The sequence below is a fragment of the Prunus dulcis genome, chromosome 8 (genome assembly GCF_902201215.1).
Source record: "Prunus dulcis chromosome 8, ALMONDv2, whole genome shotgun sequence".
In the NCBI taxonomy this organism is placed as follows: Eukaryota; Viridiplantae; Streptophyta; class Magnoliopsida; order Rosales; family Rosaceae; genus Prunus; species Prunus dulcis.
Genome location: NC_047657.1, coordinates 13,872,906 through 13,886,297, shown reverse-complemented (window position 1 = coordinate 13,886,297; position 13,392 = coordinate 13,872,906). Strand labels below are relative to the sequence as shown.

Here is a 13,392-nt window from a genome sequence, read left to right as displayed (position 1 = left end):
AACAGTGGACTTCCCCATCCGAGCAATCTCATCCACCCGATCAGCAGATGACCCATACGCCAACATTCGTATCACAGCTGTGAACTTCTGCTCTGGAAGAAGTCCCAAATTTCCAACACAATTTCTCTTTTGAACAAAATATTCATCATAATTGCAAATATCATGCATGATTTTTTTTGAACAAATGAGGTTGCATTCTATATCTCCCTCGAAAATGAACATCAGAGTACAGAGATTGTGGGATAAAATAATCTTCCATAAGATTCTTACCCCGAGAATGTCTATGTATGTCCACATTTGGGCGACGGCCTTCTCGTGAACCACGGCGACCCTGGTTTTCTTCCTCCAGCAAAGCAACTGCTATGCCAAGTTGCTCATCTAGTTCTCTCTGCGCCCTTTTGCTTGCAGCTCGTCTACGCATTCTTTCTCTAGTTTCTCGCTCTTGTCTCTCCAAAACCTCTTCCATGTCTGCCATTGAGAATGGAGAATGAAATCTAAAATTTGAGAAATGGAAATGTAGAGAAGAACTGGTGTGGGAGGTATGAGCTGAACCTCTGATTTTATAGAAAAATGTACACATATAGATATGACACGCGGCGCAATCTTAGAGGGTGAAAATCTTATCTGAAATTTGAAATTAAAATGAAATTTCAAATTTCAAATTTATCTAAAATTTGAATTCCGAAATGTATCTGAAATTTGACATTTTGAATTGATCTGAAATTTGAATTTTGAAATGTATCTGAAATTTGAAATTTATCTGAAATTTATCTGAAATTTGAAACCGAAAATCTTATCCGATATGAATAGTATTGACACGGAGGAACCCAAAAATCTTATCCGAAAATATTATCCAAATTAATTATTTAAGTAAACAAAATTGTGAAAAAACCAAAAAAATGAATAGTAATTGCCATGGCAAGCCCCTAACTGCTGGAAACACATTTTGCTGGAGGGGACTAGGGCAGCAACTATTCACGTGAATAGTGGCTGCCCTAGGGCTAATCTTACCTGAAAGGGCAACTGATGGAAATGCTCATTGCTCAATATATATAGCAGATGGACAAATAAAGCAAACATTTAGTTTCACGAGGTATTGATTTTAATTTACTTTTATTTTTATGTAGGTAATCATAATGAACATGTGCCACCAATGAATCTCAAAGTACAATTGCTGCCACTTCATTTTGAATGTGTTTCTGCCACTTCATTTTGAATGTGTTCTGTTGTGTTGTAGTTAATTAATTCCTGATTATACAGTTCTGATCTTTTGGACTACAGGAGTTCAAGAGATTTGTGGTCACTCACTGTTGAATGTAAATTCAACGGTTCACTCACTCTTGTACTCATTTTAAGAATTTTTTTTGAACAATTGGATTAATATCCAACCGTAAGTGATCACAATCTCTTGAACTCTTGTGTGTGGGCCTAATATTCCATATATTTTGGCTGAAGGGATATGATCCAGTCCCTTATATTTGGGCATGATAGACATAACACGTGATCAAGTGATGGGAAATGAAGACACCCGACATTCCCTGGTCAAAGTCCAACATGCTCAATGATCTCCACCGTGATTGGTGGATGATATTTGTATATTGTTTGTCCATATCTCATGGGAGACCAACTTCGCCGACGGATGGGTGAAAATGAAACTAACTACGAGAACAAAAATGCAACAAAAATATTACAAAAACTAACGTTGCAACTTGGTTTAGGGCAAGATCACGTGTGCCTAACACGTTTGTTAAGGAAATTATTTATTACTCACTTAACATTCTCTCCACTCACTTCGCATTACTACTTTAAAAAATAATATGTTATTGTACTTAGTAAAAAACATAGCCTTCTAATCCCAGTGCACGTACTGTTACAGCTCCAACCTCACCATGTTTCCGCAAGCACTTCTTCTGCTCCTCCTTCTTCATTGTTGTCACATCGTTGCTTCATCATCCATCATCAACAACCTACCGGGTTTTTCCGGCGACCTCCCCTTCAAACTTGAAACTGGGTTGGTATTTCTTTGTTTTTGTTTTTGTTTTCAAATCGGGGTCTTGTTTCGCATCTATATAGAGGTGTCCTTATGTGTTCTCCTCTCTCAGTTTAGTTGTTCATCTCTTTCATGCTTTGCTGTGAACGAAAGGATATTTCTATGGTATATGGTACTAATTATTATTAATTTTTTTTTTTTTGGTTCCCTCTATGAATTATACTCTATATCAATTAATACGTACCAATTGCAATGATGAGAATGAAAATTATGATTTAAATTATATAAAGGTACGTTGCGGTGGGCAATTTGGATGATATTCAGTTGTTTTATTTCTTCATCGAGTCGGAGAGAAGTCCCAAGGAAGATCCTTTACTGCTTTGGCTCAGCGGAGGTCCTGGTTGCTCTTCTTTTACTGCCATGGTATACAACAGTACAGGTACATTATTATCTCAACTCTTTATATCGTACTCTCCACTTATATTATATGATCAACAATTCTCATTCACAGTCTGACAACAAATAAAAAAATTACTCCGTATATTGCTGAACCGGGAATTCCCCCTCCAGAATTATTTTGAAACTGTACAAAACCATTAGTTGGATTTTGACTGGAAGGTAGCTATCTATAGGTCAGTGTACAGTAACATCAAAGAATTAATGGTTGTTATCATATAACAATTTGATAACCTCATCTGTTTTTCTTTTTTCTTTTTTGGATTGGAACAAGACATCGTTGATCTTCATCCAAACATGCACAAAGAATTTGTGATCATCCTATAAAGGATATCAAATGACTTTGCATTTGATAAAAATATTTTTGGTACGTCCATTAATTTTCAACTACGCAAATTCTAGTGGGAACGAACCAACATTTTTGTTGAATCCAGACGCATGGACAAAGGTAAGATCAGAGAGAAACCTACTGCTAATTAATTTATGATTTGTCAATAACTTAACCCCGAATGCATATTGAAAAATGTTCAGATTGCCAACGTAATATTTTTGGATCAACCTGTTGGTACTGGATATTCCTATGCAAAAAGTTGGGAAGAATACCGGGCTGGTGATACATTGTCATGTACTCAGACCTATGAATTTCTAAGGAAGGTGAAAATTTGGCATAGTATTGACTATCATCGAAATCTCACCAAGAAAAACCTTAGAGCACTGGTTTACAGGTACACTGATTAATATTCTTAATTTTCTCCATTTCCAAATTTTGTCTATCCATAAAAAATCCACTACCGTTTGTGTGAAAAAAACCGATGAATTCAGTATTCTTCTGTCTGAAATGTTGAAATATAATCCTCCTGCAGATTTCTTAGAGCTGAAGTCATCTTCTATTTGTTCTGTTTTCTGCTAAGTCTATTTAAATGATGTAATGAGAACCGTTATATCATAGTCTAGGTGAATTCTCTAGCTTAGATTTGGTATGACATGTGTAAGCACCTAATTGGGTGACAGCTGTAATTCTGTTAGAAGAGAATCATATTTCTCTCCTGGCAGTCACACTATGTAAGCTGCAGAATTGACTGATTTCAATAGAATAGTGCATTCCTATTTCCTCTTTATTCTCTCTAGCTAAACACTCTAGAATGTGCACATTCCTAATATGAAAATACAGATATAAGCATAGAATGCTAACATGGCCTCAGAGCCAGGTTTGATTGTTTATTGGGCGTGAATCTGTGAGAATCGTGCTGGTGCTTGGCTGAGCTGACGTTGAGCTCACTCAAAGTTTCACGAAGCCTTTCTAGCTGCGTCTGATGTCTAACATGGCAGGATCAAGCTCTTCTGAGCTTCGTACACCAGTGTTCAATGGAGAAAACTATGAGTTTTGGAGCATTCGATTAAAGACCATCCTGAAATCTCATGGACTGTGGGATTTGGTTGAAAATGGCTTTGATGCTTCAGATCCAACGAAGGAAAAAGGAAAGGAAGAAGGATCTAAAGCTGCTGAAGAAGAGAAGTCTACATCGGCTGAGATTTTGATGAAAGATGCTCGTGCACTTGGACTGATCCAAGGTGCAGTCTTAGACCAAATTTTTCCCAGAATAGTGAATGAAGAAACCTCAAAAGGTGCATGGGATATTCTGAAGCAGGAGTTTAGAGGCGATAAACAGGTAAGAAGTGTGAAACTACAAGGCTTACGTAGAGAGTTTGAATACACTCGTATGAAGGATAGTGAGTCATTCTCTGGTTATGTTGCTAAACTGTTTGATCTAATTAATCAAATGAAAAGTTATGGTGAAGAGTTACCTAGAGAAAGAGTTGTGCAGAAATTGCTTATTAGCTTGCCTAGATCTTATGATTCTATATGTTCTGTGATTGAGCATTCAAAGGATCTTGACACTCTTGAAATTCAAGAAGTGGTTGCATCTCTCAAGAACTTTGAACTCAGATTAGATAGGCACAATGAAAACTCCACAGAAAAGGCTTTCACTAGTCTGAACATTGAGAGTAAAAGCTCTAAGAATGGAAGTTCTTCTGGAGGTAACAAGTCTCAGAAGAACTGGAAGGAAAATGGGAAGAATTGGAATAACAAGTCCAATTCTAATCCCAAACCAAATGCATCAAATGATGGAACTAAAACACCTTGCAAGCACTGTGAAAAACTGCACTATGGCAAGTGCTAGTTTGAAGGAAAACCAAAATGCAGAGGATGTGGAAAGTTTGGTCACATGGTTAGAAATTGCCATGAAAATCAATCTGTGCAGAAGGTGAACTATGCCAATCAGGTTGAAGAAACTGGAACATTGTTTTATGCATGCAATGCTGTGACAGATGTGAAATTGAACAATTCTTGGTATGTGGACAGTGGTTGTAGCAACCACATGACTGGAGATGAAAGGCTACTGATAGATATTCGAAGGGATGTAACTTCCAAGGTGAAAATGGGGACTGGAGAGACAGTTCAAGTTGCAGGAAAAGGTACTCTTGTGATGGAAACCAAGACAGGCAGAAAACACATTCAAGAAGTGATGTTGGTGCCTGGTTTAGAAGAGAACTTGCTCAGTGTTGGTCAGATGATGGAACATGGGTATTGTTTAGTATTTGGAAAGGGAATGGTGACAATTTTTGATGATTGGTCACTGCAAAATCCTATAGCTAAGGTTCCAATGACTAGCAATAGGTGTTTCTCTCTCACAATGGTACCTGCTACTCAGTTGGTGTTGAGAGCAAGTGTGACTCACAGTTTGCAGACTTGGCATAAAAGGCTGGGTCATCTTAATGATCAAAGCATCAAGATGCTAGCAAATCAAGACATGGTTCATGGACTGCCTAGTCTGGAGAAGGATTTAGCAGTGGGTGAAGGCTGCAAGCTGGGAAAGCAACATAGAGACTCATTTCCTGCAGAATCTACTTGGAGAGCTCAGTTTCCACTTGAATTAGTTCACACTGACATCTGTGGTCCAATGCAGATTGCATCAATGTCAGAAAACAGATATTTCCTGTTATTCATTGATGACTATACAAGAATGGCTTGGGTTTATTTTCTCAGAAATAAATCTAATGCTTTTGAATGTTTCAAGAAGTTCAAAGCAATGACAGAATTGCAGAGTGGACACAAGGTGAAATCACTTAGAAGTGACAGAGGTGGAGAATTCATGTCAAATGAATTTCTTGCATACTGCAGTGAGGCTGGAATACAAAGGCAGCTGATAGTAGCATATTCCCCTCAGCAAAATGGAGTTGTTGAGAGGAAGAACAGGACTGTGATTGAGATGGCAAAGTCTATGCTACATGAAAAGAGTCTTCCATATGAGTTTTGGGCAGAAGCTGTTCATACAACAGTCTACCTTCTCAACAGGTGTCCTTCTAAGTCTCTTAAGAAAATGACACCATTTGAGGCCTACACAGGAAGAAAGCCAGGTATTGCACACTTGAAAGTGTTTGGATGCCTATGTCATGTGCTTATTCCTTCTGTTTTGAGACACAAGTTGGAAGAAAATAGTCACAAATGCATTTTTGTGGGCTATGGATTGTGTGAAAAAGGCTATAGACTGTATGATCCTAAGACTAGAAAGATTATCTTGTCTAGGGATGTCTATTTTGATGAAGAAGCCTCATGGAAATGGGAGAATCCTAGCAATGCAGATGTGGGAGTACCTATGCCAGATGGAAATCAAGATACTGCAGAAACTGAACAGAGGGTATTAGATGATCACTCTCAGTTCTTGGATACTCAAATGCAGATGGAAGAAGAAATTGCACCTCAAGGGGAAGAAATGCTTGAAGAGACTCAAAGGCTTGATCACACACCTCACAAGTGGAGGAGTATTAATGACATCATGGCACAATGCAACATGTGCATTGTAGAACCTGACAGCTTTGAAGAAGCAGATTTGGATGAATCATGGAGATGTGCAATGGAGGCTGAATTGGAGATGATTGAGAAGAACAATACTTGGAAATTAGTTGACAGGCCATCTAACAAACCAGCAATAGGTGTTAAGTGGGTCTACAAGGTCAAACTGAACCTAGATGGTACTGTGCAGAAGAATAAAGCTAGGCTTGTGGCTAAAGGCTATTCACAGAAGCCTGGAATCGACTATAATGAGACATTTGCCCTTGTGGCAAGACTTGACACCATCAGAACTTTGATAGCCCTTGCAGCACAAAAGGAATGGAACCTATTTCAATTGGATGTGAAGTCTGCCTTTCTCAATGGCATTCTAAAGGAGGAAGTTTATGTTGAACAACCTCAAGAATATGTTCAAGAGAGCAAGGAAACCAAGGTGTTCAAGTTGAACAAGGCTCTATATGGACTGAAGCAAGCCCCAAGGGCCTGGTATGATGAAATAGATGCCTATTTCAACACTGCAGGTTTTAAGAAAAGCTTAAGTGAAGCTACTCTCTATATCAAAACAAGTGACACCTCAGGTATTATCATTGTCTCCCTCTATGTAGATGACATTATATATACTGGAAGCTGTCCTAAAATGCTTGAAGAATTTAAACAAGATATGATGCAACACTATGAGATGACAGACTTGGGTCTGTTGCACCATTTTCTTGGCATGGGAGTGGAACAAACTGACAAGCATATTTTCATTCATCAAAAGAAATATGCCATGAAAATTCTTGAGAAGTTTGGAATGAGAGACTACAAGTCAGTGGCAATTCCATTAGTGGTGAATGAGAAATTGTGTAGAGAAGATGGGAGTGAAGCAGCAGATGAAAGTGAATTCAGACAGATTGTAGGAAGTCTCCTTTATCTGACTGCCACAAGACCAGATGTCATGTTTGCATCTAGCTTGCTTGCTAGGTTTATGCACAATCCCTCAAAGAAACACATGGGAACTGCTAAAAGGGTGCTGAGATACATTCAAGGCACATTGGATTTTGGAATTGAGTTTGCAAAGGGGAAGACAGCTACTCTAATTGGGTACTGTTACAGTGACTGGGCTGGGAGTGAGGATGATATGAGGAGCACCTCAGGATATGCCTTCACACTAGGTTCAGGCATGTTCTCTTGGGCTTCCATCAAGCAAAACACAGTTGCTCTATCTACAGCCGAAGCTGAGTATGTGAGTGCTGCAGAAGCAACTTCACAAGCTAAGTGGCTCAGATTTGTGCTTGAAGATTTTGGTGAAGAACAGATAGAAGGGACTCCAATTCTATGTGACAACACCTCTGCAATTGCAATGGCAAGGAATCCAGTTCATCACCAAAAGACAAGACACATCAGCAGGAAATTTCATTTTATAAGGGAAGCCATTCAAGCAAAAGAAATTGAACTGATGTACTGCAAAACAGAAGATCAGATAGCAGACATTTTGACTAAAGCTCTGCCTAAGGATCGGTTTGTGAGGCTGAGAAGCTTGCTTGGAGTGAAATCAGCTAAAGGATTAGAAGGGAGTGTTGAAATATAATCCTCCAGCAGATTTCTTAGAGCTGAAGCTATCTTCTATTTGTTCTGTTTGCTGCTAAGTCTATTTAAATGATGTAATGAGAACCATTAGATCATAGTCTAGGTGGATTCTCTAGCTTAGATTTGGTATGACATGTGTAAGCACCTAATAGGGTGACAGCTGTAATTCTGTTAGAAGAGAATCATATTTCTCTCCTGGCAGTCACACTATGTAAGCTGCAGAATTGACTGATTTCAATAGAATAGTGCATTCCTATTTCTTCTTCATTCTCTCTAGCTAAACACTCTAGAATGTGCACCTCTTCCTAATCTGAAAATACTAATGTCACTTTTGTGCAACACATGTTCTTGATGTATAGTATTTAGTACGACGGACAATCGAGCAAATTTTTAGTATAATCTTTAGTGCAATTTTTTTGTATTATATTATATATGTCACACAATATAATTTTTTTTTAGCAATTTGCCACCCAAACTTCACTTTTGGGACGTCAGGACATGATGGTTCTATATTCATTGTTAATGTATTGTATTATGTAATAAACAAAGAAAAATGATGGGAAAAATTCGTCATCTGGATGATCCCTTGTGAAGTCTTACCCTTTGAACAACAATCAAAGAGGGGAGCATATATAATTTAGCAGCAAGTACATCATCATCACCATGCCACAAGCACTTCTTCTGGTGATCCTTAATGTTGATCAAAACCCTACCCGCGGTGACCTCCCCTTCAAACTTGAAACCAAACATGTATGTGAAGAAAGATAAATGAAAAGACCAATTCTCTATAAATGGAAGTAATAAAAATACATATTAAAATAGGTATACTTTTAATTTCGTTGTTGAACACATTTTCATTGATAATATTAATTTTCTTGTTACATTTAATATGTATTTGTGTTATGTTAAAATTTATTTGAAATTAGTCAATGAAGCTATGCACTAGAGTGTGGTTTATATGATTTAATATATACTTTTATTTCTATAAAAGCTATAAAAACTGTAAGTACAAACAAAAAAAGTTGATGAGATTTTACCCTAAACATTTTAGTTATAGCCTACCTATTCAAAAATTCCTGGTTCCGCTCTTGACTCTATTAATGTTATCTTAAGCTTAACACATATATTAAACAAATGTATTTAGTGGAGCTTATATGAGTTCAACTAAATAAATCATACTTGTAATTTGCGAGTGATTAATTGTAAGTATTGGATACGAAAGAGAAGATGGATGCTATGAGGGAGAGATGGGACATGAAACGGCTCTTTGTTGACCGTGATCCTATGAGTGGTTGAGATGGGACATGAAACGGCTCTTTGTTAGACACGTCCGAGGAGTAATCAGTTTCAATCATGTGCGCATCAAACCTGCACGGCACCCACATCTTCCTAGTCAATGAGAAAGGCTGCCTGCCAGAATATGGACGACCGAACAAATTCATATGATATCTCTAACAACCAATCACAAGCTTGTCTTTGTTTGTATGTTTTAACTTCTTATGAACTTGACATTTTGAATTTAAGAAGTCTATTTGTATAATATCAATTAGTATCAATCCTGTTGTAATTAAGATTTTGCTTTCTTAGTTGGTTTCCTATATTACAGGATTAGTTTTCTTGTACATGAAATGAAAAATTTGTACCTATCAATGAAAAGATCATTCTGGTATATAATATCAAATTCACATGGTATTAGAGCAGGGCAATTAAACACTAGCTCTAAAAACCTTTTTTGCCACATTCTACATGCTCTTGGTGCAGACCCTTCACCACCGGACACTATGGGTGATTCCTTCGACGTATTCGTTGGAACCTTCAAGCCCTTATTGCCTTAGTAATTCGGATCCTCCGGGTTTGGTAATTGTGCCGAAGCCCTAGAGATAACTATGCGACATGGCATAGATTCATGTCAGTTTCTTGGAATGCTAAGAATAAATTGAGTTTTGTTGATGAAACTGTCAAAGTGTCATCATCGGAATCCAAGCCCGATGAGCACTCAGCATGGCTGCGTTGTAACAACATGGTCTTCTCCTAGATTGTGAACACACTTGATCCAGAAATCAACAATTGGTCTTCTCCGATAAGCAAGCATCATCACCAATCTGAGAGAATAAGACATTGAAATGGATTGCCATTTTATTCGAGATAAAATTCAGGAAGGTTTGATTGCTACATGGCATGTGAGTTCGTCCTCTCAGTTGGCCGATGTTCTTACCAAAGCATTGGAAAAGAAGAATTTAACAATGTTGGTCGTAAGTTGAGAGTTCTTGATATCTACTCTCCAACGTGAGGGAGAGTTAAAAAGTCTATTTGTATAATATTAATTCGTATCAATCCTATTGTAATTAGGATTTTGTTTTCCTAGTCAGTTTCCTATATTACGGAATTAGTTTCCTTGTACCTGAATATACTCTTGTATAAAGTAGTTGTACCTATCAATGAAAAGATCATTATGGTATAATATCAAATTAACATACATCAAACCTGCACGGCACCCACTTCTTCCTAATCAATGAGAAAGGTTGCCTGCCAGAATTTGGACTACAAAACAAATATGATATCTCTCTAACAACCAATCACAAGCTTGTCTTTGTTTGTATGTTTTAACTTCTTGTGAAGTTGACATTTTGAATTCTTAGCCAAATGTGTTGACATATATGTATATGGAGGACCCATTAATCCCCCATTCATACAATGTGGAGTTTGATTAGAAATGACAAGGGAAAACGTTGACACAAAGAGAGAGAGAGAGAGAGAGAGAGAGAGAGAGAGAGAGAGAGAGAGAGAGAGAGAGAGAGAGAGAAGCCACGACTTCAATGCTCACATGAATCACACATTAAGTCTAGTCGATACATTTACAAGTCAATCAAATAATAATAATCAATATAGGGTGCGCTTACATTTGATTATGTGGTAAGCAGGGTGTACCTTTTACGCTTGAGAAGTCTAATCGCTCTCTCCTTCTATGAGTTCCAAGAAAAACTCCATAAAGGGAGAGGAGGAAGAAGTGTTCATTGCCCTTCTCCCCTTCTCTCTCCTTGCTTTTTTCTGTTGGATAGTCCATTGAGGCTTTTTAATTTTTATATATAAAAAAAATTTTGGAGTGATTTCTTTTGAGTCATGCTCAGATTGAAGTTTCCCATCATCTCTTTTAAGCGTTCTCAAACTATTTATAGATATAAGGAAGATATCACTTACATTGAACCAAATCCTTCTATTTCTTATACCACATTCTTATACCATCTTATGTGGCAGATGAGGTGGATAGCCACAATTAAAATTATTTAACATTCTCTTTTTTTTTTAATGATTTGTTAACACTTACCAAAAAAACTGTAAATAAACTTTCTTTATTAAAATACACTTCATTGATTTAATTGATGTGGCATATGATATGGACATGCCACATCATGTGGTATAGAAATGTGGGATAAAAATGTAGTAAATGTAACATTATTCATAATTTTATCATGAATCAAGATAATCCCAAAATATGAAAAGATTTGTAATAATTATAGATCATTAAGACACTATTTATTATACCATAATTTTATACCACATGATGTGGCAGATGTGTACATACTAGATCATGTAAAATACTAGTTTTTTTTTTTTTTCCAAAGGACCCATTTTATTTATTAAAATAGACTTCATTCATTTAATTGTTGTGGCATATGATATGGACATGCCACATCATGTGGTATAGAAATATGGGATAAAAATATGGTAAGTGTAGCATTACTCTTATTATAAATGAATAAACCTACCCGAGCATGAATTCTATTCCCATGGTCCATATATGTAAGTGCTAATCTCGGTGCATCACAATCTATTCATTCTCAAATTATCATTTCTTAACACAATGCTTGTCTATTAATTAACAGTGGTGATCATGACATATGTGTGGCTACTATGGCTTGGATAAAATCTCTGACGACCGTCGACGGACAGGTTGCAGGGTTGATATCTATCTCAGCTTCTTTCTTACTTTTTATATTTTCATCATGTCCTTAATCTTTCTTCTGTTTAAGTTGAGTTAAGTCAGAAAATCAGATTACAACTATCTCATAGTTGTGCCTCTTTATTTTGCTTTAGATACTAAGATAAAAAGAACCAGTTGACATATACAACTATAAAGGTAAGAAGCCAAGACCCATCTTGAGCTATTAAATTATTCCACACTGCAATTTGCTTGACCAAAAGCTGAGACTAAATTTTCTGAATTTTCAGGGAGCGGGTCACACAGCTCCACAGTACAAACCTGAAAAATGTCATGCTATGATTAGTCGGTGGTTCGCATACTAACCGCTGTAGTCAGAATTTCTGTATCCCAAACTTAATAAGTTAACTGGTTCACAGCAAAAGTTCATAATAGTTGATGTTGGATTCGTAAAGCCTGTGTCTGTTTGAGTCAATTCTTCAAAGATTGTCATAAAATCATAAATCAAATATCAGTTTTATTTATGAGATAGCTATAAACACACAGACCTCATATTGTTTGAGTCAATTCCTCTGTCTACTATAAACACACCAGTAGTTAATATATATATCATCTGGATGATCCCTTGTTAATGTGTTATGTAGTAAACAAACCAAAAACCATGCAAAAAAAAAAAAACACACCATCTGGATGATCCTTTGTGAAGCCTTACCCTTTGAACAACAATCAAAGAGAGGAGCAGGGAAGACTAAGTAGGTTGACCAATGGGTGGCTGACCAGTAGTTGGATCCAAAAATATTGTGGCTGCCACGGCCAGTAGTTCAATTTCGTGACATGCAAGCAATGCGGATGCCACCAGAAAAATAAATTGTGGTCCTAAAAAAAACTCGGAGTTTCTGCTTCCACGGAATGTTGGTTTATAGAATCTTGAAACTTGGAACTCCTGTTTCTTTTCCTTTATTATCTTCTTAACCTGCATTTTCTGTCTTCGAAATCAACCACGTCATATTGGTTGAGCTGAGATCAAGCACCATACGTCTCTCTAGCAAAGCAATAAAATCGTTCTGATTAAGTCCTCTGCACAATCACCATGAATTTTTCAACGGGTGGGCTAGCTAAAGTCATTAGCTAAACATCTATGATCAAATGTTTTTATTTTATGTATTTATAGTTTATATAGTTATTTTAGAAATAAAAGTATACATTAAATCATATAAACCAAGCTAGTTCATTGCTTTATTGACTAATTCCCAATATTTTTTTTTCTCTTGATACAATTGATATTGGGGAAGGGGAGAATCGAACCTAGGACAATGGTAAATGGTCTTAACTATTTGAGTTACAAACCCCTTGCAATTTCCAATTAACTTTAATATAAAACAAATACATATTAAATGCAACCGGAAACCAAATATTATCAAAATAAAAATATACAACAATAAATTCTGATAGGTCTTAATGTTTATTTTTATTGTTGTCATGCAACTAAATTCATAAAAAATTGGACCTTTTAAAACTCTGATAGGTAATACATACTTGAATGTATTTAAAACAAGACAAATATATAAGTTTAATTTTTTTTTT

The 13,392-nt window shown here is 36.6% G+C and overlaps 2 protein-coding genes and 1 long non-coding RNA gene across 4 annotated transcripts; all 3 read left to right on the top strand.

Moving 5' to 3' along the window:
• The first annotated feature begins 1,997 nt into the window (after positions 1–1,997).
• LOC117637089 lies at positions 1,998–3,270 on the top strand. Of its 2 annotated transcripts, XM_034371867.1 has the most exons (3): positions 1,998–2,162; positions 2,281–2,429; positions 2,978–3,270. In XM_034371867.1, the coding sequence occupies exons 1-3, from the start codon at positions 2,123–2,125 to the stop codon at positions 3,182–3,184; spliced, it is 396 nt and encodes a 131-aa protein (XP_034227758.1). In that variant the 5' UTR covers positions 1,998–2,122; the 3' UTR covers positions 3,185–3,270. The 2 variants fall into 2 exon arrangements, 1 of the variants encoding a protein (XP_034227758.1); XR_004587143.1 differs by having other exon boundaries at positions 1,998–2,155; positions 2,281–3,270.
• Positions 3,271–3,768: 498 nt separating this feature from the next.
• Positions 3,769–4,629, top strand: LOC117638541. The gene has a single exon (XM_034373651.1). The coding sequence runs from the start codon at positions 3,769–3,771 to the stop codon at positions 4,627–4,629; it is 861 nt and encodes a 286-aa protein (XP_034229542.1).
• A 7,128-nt stretch (positions 4,630–11,757) lies between these two features.
• On the top strand, positions 11,758–12,346 carry LOC117637091. The gene is made up of 3 exons (XR_004587146.1): positions 11,758–11,827; positions 11,964–12,006; positions 12,099–12,346. It is a non-coding gene; the product is annotated as an uncharacterized LOC117637091 (long non-coding RNA).
• The last annotated feature ends 1,046 nt before the right edge of the window (positions 12,347–13,392 follow it).